Here is a 13,423-nt window from a genome sequence, read left to right on the forward strand (position 1 = left end):
AGTTTTTAGTATATTTAACATACATGAAATTTTTTTTTTAAATGTCATCAAGCTCAATTTTGTGATTCATTAGAACAGACTTCAGCAAACAACAGGTCATGGGTCAAATATGTCTAGGTGCCTTTGATTTTTACAGTTAGGTAGCCAAGAATGATTTTTATATTTTTAAGTGGTTACATTTAAAATTTAAAATTAAGTACATAAATAACATCCTTAGTTGCCTCTTGGTTGACAGAGCCTAAATATTGACTATCTGGCCCTTCATGAAAAAATTTACCAATCCCTGCTTTAGAAGCTTACTTTTATGATTTATAATAATGAATAATAAGCATATTATTCTTTCATTCATCTTATGTTTTGAATTTTCTAATTTTGGTGCCATTTTTATTGGGTGTCAAGAACATGGCCAACATTAGAAAATATAGAAAACATGGCATTGTTTACCTTTTTCCTTACAAGACAAACAGATAATTTTGTTTAAAATTGCAGAAATGTCTTAGGAGATTTTTCTTTTATTCCTTTATTTAAATTGAGATATAAGTGACATATAATATCGTGTAAGTTTAAGGCCTACAGTGTATTAATTTGATACACATTTATTATAAAATGATTACCATCATAATATTAGCTAATACTTCCATCAACTCATGGTTACCATTTCTTTTTTTGTGGTGAGAACATTTAAGATCTCTCTTAACAACTTTCAAGTATGTAATACAGGTTTGTTTACTATAATTATCCTCCGGTACATTAGTGCCTTAGAACTTACTCTTCTTATAGCTGGAAGTTTGTACCCTTTAACCAGTATACTCCCATTTCCTTTACTCCCAGTCTTGGGTAACCACCATTCTATTCTGATTCTGTGAGTTCAGCTCTTTGCCCAATGAGTGATATCATACAGTATTTGTCTTTCTCTACTGACTTATTTCACTTAGCATAATGCCCTCGTTTCATCCATGTTGTCGAAAATGGCTGGATTTCCTCCTTTCATGGCTGAACAATATTCCATTGTATGTATGTACTACATCTTCTTATTCTCTTCACCCGTTGATGGACACTTGGGTTGTTTCCATGTCTTGGCTATTGTGAGTAATGCTGCAGTCAACATGGGAGTGCAGATACCTCTTGATTTCATTTCCTGGGGCTGTATATCCAGAAGTGAGATTTCTGGATCAGATGGTAGTTCTGTTTTTAATTTTATGAGGAAACGCCATACTGTTTCACGTAATAGCTCTACCAATTTACATTCCCATCAACAGTGCACAAGGGCTCCCTTCTCTCCACATCCTCACCAATACTTGTTATCTCTTATTTTCTTTACTTTTTTTCTCGTCTTCTTGATGATAGCCATTCTGTCAGATGTGAAGTGGTATCTCATCGTGGTACTGGTTTGTATTTCCCTGCTCTGTGCTGTTGAGCATCTTTTTATGTTAGTCATTTTTATGTTTTCTTAAGAAAAATATCTATTCATTTCCTCTGTCCATTTGTAATTAGATTGTTTTGTTTTTTTGCTATTGAGTGATATGAGTTCTTTATATATTTTGGATGTGAACCCCTTACAGAAATATGATTTACAGATGTTTTCTTCAATTCTGTAGATTGCCTTTTCATTTCTTTATTTATTTTGCTATGCACAAGCTTTTTATTTTGATGTAATCCGACTTATTAATTTTTGCTTCTGTTGCTTTTGTTTTTGATGTTATGTTCAAAAATCATTGCTAAGACCAGTGTCTAGGAACTTTTCCCTTATATTTTCTTTTAGGAGTTTTATGCCTTCTGGTCAAATGTTTCAGTCCTTAATTTTTTTTTTTTTTTTAAAGATCTTATTTATTTATTTGACAGGCAGAGATCACAAGCAGGCAGAGGCAGGCAAAGAGAGAGAGAAAGAAGCAGGCTCCCCACTGAGCAGAGAGCCTGATGCAGGGCTCGATCCCAGGACCCTGGGATCATGACCCGAGCCGAAAGCAGAGGCTTTAACCCACTGAGCCACCCAGGCACCCCCCTTAATTCATTTTGAGTTAAATTTTGTGAGTAGTGTAAGACAGGGTTCAATTCCATCCTTTTACATGTAGTTATCTGGTTTTCCCAAAACTATTTATTGGAAAGATTGTCCTTTTCCTATCAAGCATTCTTGGCTCCCTTGTCAAATATCAGTTGACAGTAAATGTAAGCATTTATTTTGGGGCTAATTCTGTTCTCTTGGTCTATATGTCTATTTGTATAACAACACCATACCGTTTTAATTACTGCAGCTTTGTAGTATAGTTTGAAAGCAAGAAGTGTAAGGCCTACAGCTTTGTTTTCTCAGGATTACTTTGGCCTTTGGGGTGTGTGTGTGTGTGTGTGTGTGTGTGTGTGTAGTTCTGTACAAATTCTAAGGTTGTTTTTTCTGTATATGTGAAAAATACCATTGAAATTTTGAGAGACTGCATTGAATCTATAGATGGTTTGGGGTAGTATGCACACTTAAACAATCTTAATTCTCTTAAGTTTTTCTTAAGCCATCTGATTGAATTTCAGTAATGTGCCCATGCTGATGTAGTTGCTCATATGTTTTGATTAGAGAAATATGAAATGCTCCATTTTGAGATATTTTGCCTTGTGGGGGTATTTGTTGGTTGATTCAACTCATTAATAAAAATCCAACTCTGTGTTATCAGTCCTATTCTGAGTGTGGATTGCATGATATGACCAATACCAGTATGTCTACTGGTGACATTAAATTTATCACTTTTTCTTTTGTTATGCACTCAATTATAAACCTCAGAGGGTATCATAATTATTTCTGACCTGAGAGTATAAAAGAAATATTCCATTGATAAGGTACAGTTTCTTTCCCATCTTCTATATTCTAGAACAATATTAAAATAATAAGATACCATATCTGGTCGTGGTAGGATAGAGTATCAAGTGAAATAGTGGATTAGAATATGCAAATGATTGAATGATCAAATAACCTTTATTTGCTATATCTCAGAGATACAGTCCATGTTATTTCCTTTTTTTCTTTTTAAAACACATGCTTAGCATTTCAAAACTAATCACAGAAAAATAAAGTCAGTAAAGATTCAGAAAGTAATACACCTAAATATGGAATTTGGCATCACTAGATGTCTTGGTTTGCTGGTCGTATATATAACCAGTTCAGAACATTTAACCTTTGTTGGAAAATGAAAATAGTCCATGAGGAATTCCTGTGGCTTATACAATATTGCTGCCTTTCAGGAATGGGAGTGATTCTCTTTTTCTCTTTCTCTATCTCTCCCTTTAAAATATTTGTTTAGGTTTAAATCACTTCATTAAAAAACACTTTCTTTTCTAAGAAGAAAATATGCTCTTGAGTACATTAGGAAAAACAAAGTGGGACATAGGTTATAATCAGCGTTTTGGTTCTTGGAAATACTTCATTAATTCAGGACTAATATTAAACTGTAATTGATAGTGCTCACCTTTGGGTAGAGATAATTTTTAGCTTTCTCAAATTCTAATTAAAGCATTTGTCCCTATTTTTTCCAGGATAGCTTAATAGATTACTTTAATAATAATGTTAACATATTAATTTTAGAAATGTAGCCTCTTATAAAGAGCTTTTTGACCATAGAGCACCTATAAGATGTGAATTTTTTCTCATAGGGCATATTGCTTAATCTTTTCAATCTTTCAGTTTATTTTCATTGCATAAGCTTTTCAGTGTTCTTATTTGTAAAATGTGGGTAACGATTATTCCTTAGGGTCATTTTGAGGGAAGGACCTAGCATAATTCCTAGTAAATAGCAATTAAAAATTAGAAGCTTCTTCACTCCATACTTCCAACTTCACATATCTATCTACACACACAGTGGGTATCAACTTATTTCTTTTAAAATATAAACAAAATGTGAATTGGCTTTTAAACACTGAATAAAACTAATATTTCTAATTATTCATAAATGTGCCATAGAAGAGATTGGTTGGAAAACGTATCCCTCTAATTTAAAATATATTAACGAATGTAATGCTGGAGTTCCAGATCAGAGCACGTCCTCAAAAGCTGCTCACCGTGTGTGCAGTACCTAGAATGCCTATGTCTCTCTCATCTAGCCTTATGTTCAACTTCATATTCTAACCTGACAGATTCCAACCTATCTTTTGAAGATTCTCTCAGAAATCCTCTTCTCTGAGAAGGCTTCTCGGGTCCCCCCTTCTTATTGCCACCAGGCATGCCTCCCTCATGCTTTGGTAGATTGTTGTTCCTATCGCAGAATAAGCATTTCATATATGTGAATTCTTCAAGCAAACCTGAATGTATTCTGTCTCCAATTCTGCTATATCTTTGGTAGAACGGACCCTCTAATATTAAGATATGGTATTTTAGTTCTGAATGCTAATATTAATGTATCATTCACACTAACTTTTTTGCTTTTGATTCTAAATATGTCTCTCAAAAAAGCATGTATCTATAACTTTGCTTTAAATAAAATTACAAAAAATAAATAAAATTACATGGGGATATTACATTGTCACAAATCGTGGAAAGGATGAACTCATGTGAATTCAATATGTCAAGAGCTAAGAATAATTATAAAGTCTTTTTTTTTAAGATTTTATTTATATATTTGACAGAGAGACCGATCACAAGTAGGCAGAGAGGCAGGGAGAGGGTGGGGGGAAAGCAGGCTTCCTGCTGAGCAGAGAGCCCGATGCGGGGCTCGATCCCAGGACTCTGAGACTGTGACCTGAGCGGAAGGCGGAGGCTTAACCCACTGAGCCACCCAGGCGCCCCAAGAATAATTATATATACAGTGTTATTTCATAATGAACATAAATTTGGAATGCATAACCAATAAAATGTCCCAGAATGTGTTTATAGTTGAGGAAGACATAGTTGGGGATTATTTTTGTTGTTGTACATAGTGGAAGAATGATTTAGGGCAGTTACTGTTTGTTTTTGTATGTCTTGTTTGATTAAAGAGATAGTAACAAAAATTTTAAACATGATAAAAGTTTTCCCAGACATTGTTGATATGTAATCCTGCTTGGAATCATCGACTAAAAAAAAAAAAAATGTTTATCTCCTTTTTTCCCATGATTTTATACTAAAAGCAGGATTAAGAATTTAATAAAGAAAAACAATCTGTGATTATTGAATAGAATTATTATGATGGAATACATTTAAAAATATTTTGGATTTTATATTCTAAAGTTATAAATTTGACCTCTTTTAGGGGAAATGAACTTCAGAGAAATATAGATTTAAAGGAAATTTAACCCAACACATTCCTTTTTTCTGTGTTTAAACATTCTTTTTCTCTTTTCTCTTCCTCTCTCTCCCCTTCTCCCCTCCCTTTCTCCAACCCCTCTTCTCTCTGTGGCTTTCTCACCAGATCTCAATTCAAAGAACAATCGCACCAAGGGGCTACTTCAGACCAAATTTATGAGGCTAAAAATAGTGTCTTAAAGAGTCTAACTTTGTGTTTTTTGAACTAAGAGGTAGTAGTGTTATAGCATAATTGCAGGTGTGTGTGCATGTGTGCCCATTTTAAAAGGTTCCATTTATGTGAAATTTCAAGATCGGTGGCTTGGATATCCTTTTATATTGTAAAATATATGCTGAACAGACGTTCTTGTATCTGTAGGGCAAGGAAATAATTATATTAATGATCTAAAAATGAAACTCACATACATTTTTATACCACAGTTCCCAGCGGAAATGAGTTACGTGCTAACAGAAGTTAATATTTAATTGGCTAGGTACGAAAAGAGTATGGGAAATGCCTGCGAACGCATTGTTGTAGTGGCAAAAGTACAGAGAGTTCCATTGGCTCAGGGAAAACATCTGGTTCTCGAACTCCTGGACGCTACTCCACAGGCTCACAGGTAAATATTTGTTCGTTAAAATGAAATATCTCTTACTTACGTTCTGTCACGAGTTCCTGTCCTTCCTTGATCAGAAATGGTTTGTATCCCAAGTATTTAACCCATCGAATTTGTTGTTGTTCATTCAGTGTCTCAAATAGGAATGATTATGACAAATAGTCCAAAAACCACATTGCAACAAAATTATGAAATTTGGGGTCTCGGTTTGCATAATAATTGATTTCAGATTATTCCTAGTTGAATGAATACAGAAAGTGACAAAAGGAATTTGGCATTTTACCCCAAAAGTCTAAGAAAGCAGTATTTCATATATATGATTGTTAAGGGAATTACCTCTTGTAGCCAATGTAGTAACTCTCTATCACGTACTGAAAATGAAACTTATACCTACGTATAATGGACAACTATTAATAGTTGAATTTTATTTATTATTTCTATAACTTACTGCGTGGCAGAGTTGCAAATGAGGGGGAACAGAGGTACCAATTTAGGTGGGCTGAGGTTTCTGAGTGTAGGACTACTAAATTGGCCAATTAGAAATTTGAAGTCTAATGTAATTGTAGGGTACGCCCAGATGACGTTTCTAGTGCGAGGCCCTTAGATTCCACACCTTATATTTTCAGACGGATAATCCTTACTTCCTTTTTATAATAATCTTTCCCATGGCCTTTTTTTTTTTTAAGACTTTATTTATTTATTTATGTGACACAGAGAGAGAGAGAGAGAGCACACGCGCAAGAAAATGAGAGAGGGAACACAAGCGGGATGGGGGGGGAAGTGGGAGAAGGAGAAGCAGGCCTCCTGTGGGTCAGGGAGACCGATGCGGGGCTCGATCCCAGGATCCTGGGATCATGACCTGAGCCGAAGGCACACGCTTAACCGACTGAGCCACCAAGGTGCCCCTATAATCTTTTCCACAGCTTTTAAATTGAAATTTCTGAGATCCTGTATGTCATTCAGCTTGGTTAGTTCCTACATCCTTTTCACATAGCTGAGCTCATCAGCCACTATCCCATAGTCATTTGACAAATGCCATTAATGAAACTATACTATTTGGAAGTTTATGTATTATGTTACAACAAACTTGTGTAATATTTAGCAATGCTGCTAAGCTAAAAGATAGGGCAATGCAAGTTAATAGAATAATCACAAGCTTGCTGTGTGGATAGCTCTTGGTTTGAATTCTAGCCTTGGCATGTACCAGCTGGGAAACAAAACAATGTACCTATATTATTGACCCTCAGTTTCTTCATCTGTAAAGTGATGGTAATGATACTTATTTCTTATGTTAGAAAGATTGAGATAATATATTCACACTGAAGACAAATTATAAGTACTCAGTAAATTGAAGCAGCCATCACTTAATAGTGTCATTATTACAGAATATAATTTCTGATATATATTTTAAAGCTGTATCATGTTTTTTCTTCACTTTTATAGTTCTCATATTACAATTCTAGCCTTCCAAAGAAAAACCCTTACATTATTTTCTTATGCTTAATATAATACCAATTCTGATTAACTATGAAAATCCAATCCTACATAAAGTTAATAGTTACTTAAATCCAGTCTGTTTAGGTCAAAATAATCAATGTATTTCATATTAACGATGACCTTACATAGTCTAAAATACTCACTGATATTAAGGTAAAATTTTGGGATTGTGAATGCCTTTTCCACATCAGAGAACTTGTAAAATAACAATCTCTATATTCCTTATTTTTTACTAAGAAATATTGAATATCCTCTATATAATGGCAGGCTTCTAAACTCTGGAGGTACAGTTCTTAAAAGACAGCTTCCCCTGTGATCTGGAGCTTTCGTTCTAAATGTGGAAGACAGAAAATTTATTAGCAAGCCAACAGAAAATACCAAATTATGAAAGTTGGTAGAAATCCAAACGTAGCGATTTGATACAGAAAGCCAAGGTAGCTGGTTACCTGGATTAAGTGCTGGGAAAAGACTCTTTTGGGAATGAATGACAGGAAGGATATTCACGAGAAGAGAATTCCAGGTGAGAGAACTCTAATGCAAAGCCCTTAAGGTAGAGGAGGGCTTGCAAACTCAGGAATGGAAGGAGTGTCATTGGTTAAATTGGGTGATAGTGAATCGAAGAGGAAGCCAAAGGAGAAGGCTAGAGATGGAGCAATAATGGTTTGGAAGATGCAAGTGCAGAGTTCTTTTTGATGACTTTAGAAACCCAGTGGGATGATTTAGAAAAGGAAGTGGCCGCAGATCATCCACGTTTAATAAAGATCATGTGGCTTCCATGTAGATAATGGAGGAGCGTGTGACTGGGAAGACTAACACGTGAAAATCCTCTCCACCAGTGGCTCCCCCATACCTACTTTCTGGTGCTAATAATCACTTATTATCATTATTTTTTAGATTATTTATTTATTTATTTGACAGAGAGAGATCACAAATAGGCAGAGAGGCAGGTAGAGAGAGAGGAAGGGAAGCAGGGTCCCTGCTGAGCAGAGAGCCCGATGGGGGGCTCGATCCCAGGACCCCGAGATCATGACCTGAGCCCAACGCAGAGGCTTTAACCCACTGAGCCACCCAGGCGCCCCTAATAATCACTTATTAAAGCTTGGTCATAATCATAATCACACAACGAGATCTTCACAGATATGTGTAGGATTGGTTTGTGTTTATGCATGTTTATAAAAACTATGAACTAAAGTGTTATGCCCCCCAAAAATGGGTCCGTGATTAAAGGAGTGAGACTGATATAAAGCGAAGGTCAAGCAAAGCTTTATTCCGTGCCAAGCATCAAGAATCAGACCGACCTGGGATGGAGCCCCGTACAGGGCTCTCTGCTCAGCGGGGAGCCTGCTTCCCCCTCTCTCTCTGTCTACTTGTTCTCTCTCTCTTTGTGTCAAATAAATAAATAAAATCTTAAAAAAAAAAAAAAAGAATCAGACCAAACGTTCGGGGACATACCTCTTACAAGAGAGGGCGACCTTTCTCTGTTTCACAGACTAGCTTTTAAGGGCAAAGGCCATGCAGTTGGGCCTGTGGCCAATGAAACTGTAACACACAGAGAAAGCTGCACAGTCATGCTAGGTGACAGTTGAATTACAATTTACCCTAGTAGACATTTGAACAAGCCTATCACACCTTGGCGCCCAAAGGGCAGGGCCCATACTCCTTGGTAGCTAGGGAAACAGTATGCAACCCCCCCCACTGATGGATGTCTCCACCTGGCCTGACCCACCCTTGTTTCTGGGCTTTGTTACCTGGAGCTGGTTTCCGGGACTTGTTTTTAAGTAAATGCCCCGAGGGAAGGGGAGCGGGGACAGTTTAAGGGTTAAACAACAATGGAATGGAAGCCTCTGGTTAAATAGGTCCTTACATAAAGTATTACCCTTTCAAGTTCAACCTTTCTTTAATCTATTTTTTACCTGTTTTATTGACTCTATAGATGTATTTACATGTATCATATGATATTTGAAACATAAAACAATATATGTAACATCCATTAAGTTATAAAGTAGAGTAGTAAAATGAACACGTGTGAAGTGAACATCCAACTCAGGAATTGAACATTTTCCATATATTTTTCCTTATTGAAACCTCTCCCTAATCAATTACCATGCCTGCAACCAGAAAACTTCCATTCTTCATTTCTTTGACATGTTCTAATAGTTTCTCACCTCCAAAAAAGATGTTTACTATCACTTTTTAAAATCTTTTTCTGAAGTGTTATATTATTGTATTTAGTCTTCTGTGACTTCCTTTTTTTACCCCCACATCATCCCAGTTCATCCCATGAACATTTAGGGGTTGACTCTGAGCTGCATAATGTATACTTTTTCTCTGCTGCAATATTTTATCTTTTTCTCCTTTTTCTATTCAACTATTATTTGATATAGTTGTTAAGCTCCTAGATCAGGAGCCAGTTGAGTGGATTCAAATGTCGGTTTTGTCACTGATTAAGTCTGTGACATTGAATATGCTCATTAACTTCACATCAATTTTCTAATCAATAAGAGTACTTGCCTCAAGGAGTTCTTGTGAGATTTCAGTGAGTGAATACATGAAAAATTACATAGTATAGAGCCTAGAACATAGAAAGAATTAATTGAAGTATTAAAATTTTACATGTAACATGCATGTTTTACACATAAAATCTATATTTTACATATACATACATATTTATCTTATACCAGGTTATTATTTCAGTGTGTGATACATCAATAAACAAAAAAGACAAAATTTCTGTTTTTCTGGAGCCTCAAATGTAATACAGACATTAGACATTGAATACTGGATATTATATATAAATACAAGAAATAAATGCATTATAATTATAAGTCAGGTTGTATAAGATGATAATGACTACGGGAGGAAATTAGCAGGGTTAGGTGGGTAGAACAGCAGAACAAGTTAGGTCTCTTTAAGGAGAAAATCTTTCAGCAAAAATGTCAAGAGGTGGAGTTATTCATACATGTATCTGGGGGGAAGAACACTTCAGGCAGAAGAAACAATTGTACCAAGCCTGAGGCAGAACTATGATTGACTTGGAAAGGAATGGCGAGAGAACCAGTGTGGCTGGCCCAAGTTGGGGAGATGAATAGAAGATGAGGTAGGGGGAAGCTCATGTAAATGTCTCCTAACAACAATCATAATTCCATCAAATCTGTTAAGATGTCACTTCTTCAGGGTGGGCTCACAGACTTCCTAGTCAAGGATATTTCCCCTCCTTATGTGCACTCAAACTTTTTTTAAATTATGTAATATAACAAACATTAACAAAAGTAGACAAAATACAGGTGTATGCACATTGATTCATTACCCCTCCCTGGGTCAAATATTAGAATGTTGGGAGTACCTTAGAAACCCTTTGAACCTTTCTCCATCATCCACCTCTAAGGTAACCGCCATCTTAAGTTTTAACAGTACATTTTGTTTGGCATGTGTTTGATACTTATTCACATGAAATCACCCAGTACCTATTCTCTTCTATTTTCTTTCTTTCCTCAGACATCTATGTCTTCCTCTTTCTTTCTTTCCTCAGACATCTATGTTGCTGCAGGGGGCTATGTTGCTTTTTTATTACTATTGTTGTATATTGTTCTATATATCCATCCTACCGTTGACATCATTTGCGTTCATAGTTTTCAGTTATAATAATTAATGGTTCTATGGAGCTTTGTAGGCATATTGTTTACTTTGGCATTTGTTTTTGTGATAATTTGTTGCATCTATCACTTAACTAATCTAGTAACTCCATGAAGACAAAGATATCTTTTTTTTTTTTTTTGTCTTTTCTTTTTGTATCTCCTAGAGTAGCTTCTGGCATGCAGTAGAGAGCATTTAATATTTTTAATTAACTAGTTGATGGATTAATTAATTAAACAAATGTGAGAGAATTGTTTCCAGTATTTCAGTTTGAAGCTTTGAAGTATTTTTTGATAGAAACATTTCTCAAGTGCTCAGAATTTATCATTTCTTATTGTATTAATTTTTTAAAAATTTTTAATCTCTTTTATTTTATTTCTGTATTTTAAATAGGCTCCACACCCAACGTGGGGCTTGAATTCATGACCAGGAGATCAAGAGTCACATGGTCTCCTCACTGAGAAGGCGCCCAGCCAGGAGCTCCTCTAATTCTTTTATTAGTTTTGTTCTGTATGTGTGAGGGAGTGTGTCTCTGTGTATAGTTGCTGACCTAAAAAAAACAATATAGACAATATTTCTGAAGAATAAACATGTCCCAAGATTGATAAAACAAATTGTCTAGTATTTTAAGATTAAATACTCTTATTATTCAAGGAGTTCAAATATATTTGGAGCATAATGCATTTGTGAGCTTGGTTTTGCCAGTACCATTACTAGTAGTAATAGTTCTTAAAATTATCTCATCCTTGGAAAAGCTGAAGATAGGTTGTTTTCTTCCTCACAGGATTCTTAATACTTTTTTGATCCCTAACTCAATGGCAGAACTATAAGCCAGAAAAAAAAATCTCCTCCCCCCAAATGGAAAAATATTACACCGCTTTCTTCAGTTATCTGACACTTAGGAAACTGTGAGAATATAAATAATGATGTAAGAATTTTTGGTTCTTGATAAAACTACCTACTGTGAAGAAATGAATAAGGCTGAATTGTCTTCCTTTATTTCCTTCAAAAGAAAGAAAAGTCAAAATCATATGTAACCTGTAAAATTACACTGGTCTCACAAAATATATGGAAGATGTTAAGTTTAGTAGCATTTTAATAATACTCTGTTCTTTTCTTACCAAACTTTTTCTTTCTTGCAAGTTTTTGAATTCTTAAAGTAAATCTTTTGTTAATAAAACTGACAATTTAATACATATTTAAATACCCCATTCCCATAAAAGTTACAATGAAAATAATTTGTTTCACTTTGGAAACTAAAATTATTAAATTCTACATCTAGAGTACACGTCTATATATCTTCAACATGTTTAAATTGGTATAGTACATTACATTTATTGCTTTTTCATAGGTACAATTATTTTTGGTATAAGCATTTAGGAATACACTTAATGAGAACCAATTATTATCACTAATTTAGTTTCAGATGTTCTCGTGCTACTGTACTGCAAGCATGTAGAAGTTATATAGTTGCCAGATGCTGGAAACAAAGGTCTCATATAACTATGACAGAAAGAGAAAGAATAATTTGTGTGAGAATTTACTGCCTGGTGAGTTCATCTCCCTTTTTTCCCTTTTCCCCATCCAGAGCCGAATTCGTAGAATGTGGAATGACACGGTCCGAAAGCAGTCAGAGTCTTCCTTCATTACTGGAGATATAAACAGTTCAGCGTCACTCAACAGAGGTAATTAGAAATGATTTTTCATATTTATTACTTTGGTGATTACTTTAAGAAGTTCTTAAATGCATTGCTTTTTTGGCAACTTCTGGACCTTGTTCCATGTGATAGGAATATTGCAAGGTTATAAAACTTGGTTGACTGTAGCAGTGTGTTCCATTATTCATAAGCCTTTTTTTTTTTTTCAATACCGAGTTTTCAGGAAATCTCTTCTGAAAAAAGTTAGAAAACGAGAACTTTCTTTTTCTAGTCATCTGCCACTGTAATAAACTGGTGAGCTGTCAGGCCTCATTGGAAGCAGTGAAAATGGGCAATTACGTGGCTATATAGTCTGCTAAGCATCATAGAGTTGCACATTGTCCCAGGCATAGAGCAATTCCGTAGTCTTTGTGAAAGTAAAAATATACTGTCTAATATGTACTTGAGGCAGCCTGTATATTTGGGGTAAAAATCACATCTAATCTTAGTATCTACTAAACTTCTCCAGCATATTTAAAGATCTAGGAGGAAAAAGGATATGTATACATATATATTATGATTTCTGTGTGTTTATGTGCTTCTGGTTATCATGTTCCCAGGGCATCATTTCGATTTTTAAAATGAAGTTCCTTTAATCTACTGTTTTGTTTGTGGTTGATTTTTTTGTTTTTTAATTCTTCTGTTTTTCTTTCTCCTTCCCACCCTCCTCTTCCCTCCCTCTTTTTTAGTGTATGTGTGTGGGGTGTTGAGGGGGGAGTGGGGAGATTAGAATTAGGTTGATT

At 35.1% G+C, this 13,423-nt stretch overlaps 1 protein-coding gene across 1 annotated transcript in view; it reads left to right on the top strand.

The window, feature by feature from the left end:
- ADGRL3 (adhesion G protein-coupled receptor L3) overlaps positions 1-13,423 on the top strand; it is a 417,871-nt gene that overhangs the window by 378,571 nt on the left and 25,877 nt on the right. Inside the window, exons 18-19 of the mRNA XM_080796369.1 lie at positions 5,731-5,856; positions 12,572-12,668. Of these exons, the coding sequence (XP_080652495.1) occupies positions 5,731-5,856; positions 12,572-12,668 (223 nt within the window). The remainder of the gene's footprint in view (positions 1-5,730; positions 5,857-12,571; positions 12,669-13,423) is intronic.

This window comes from Martes martes (assembly GCF_963455335.1).
Source record: "Martes martes genome assembly, chromosome: 2".
Classification (NCBI taxonomy): Eukaryota; Metazoa; Chordata; class Mammalia; order Carnivora; family Mustelidae; genus Martes; species Martes martes.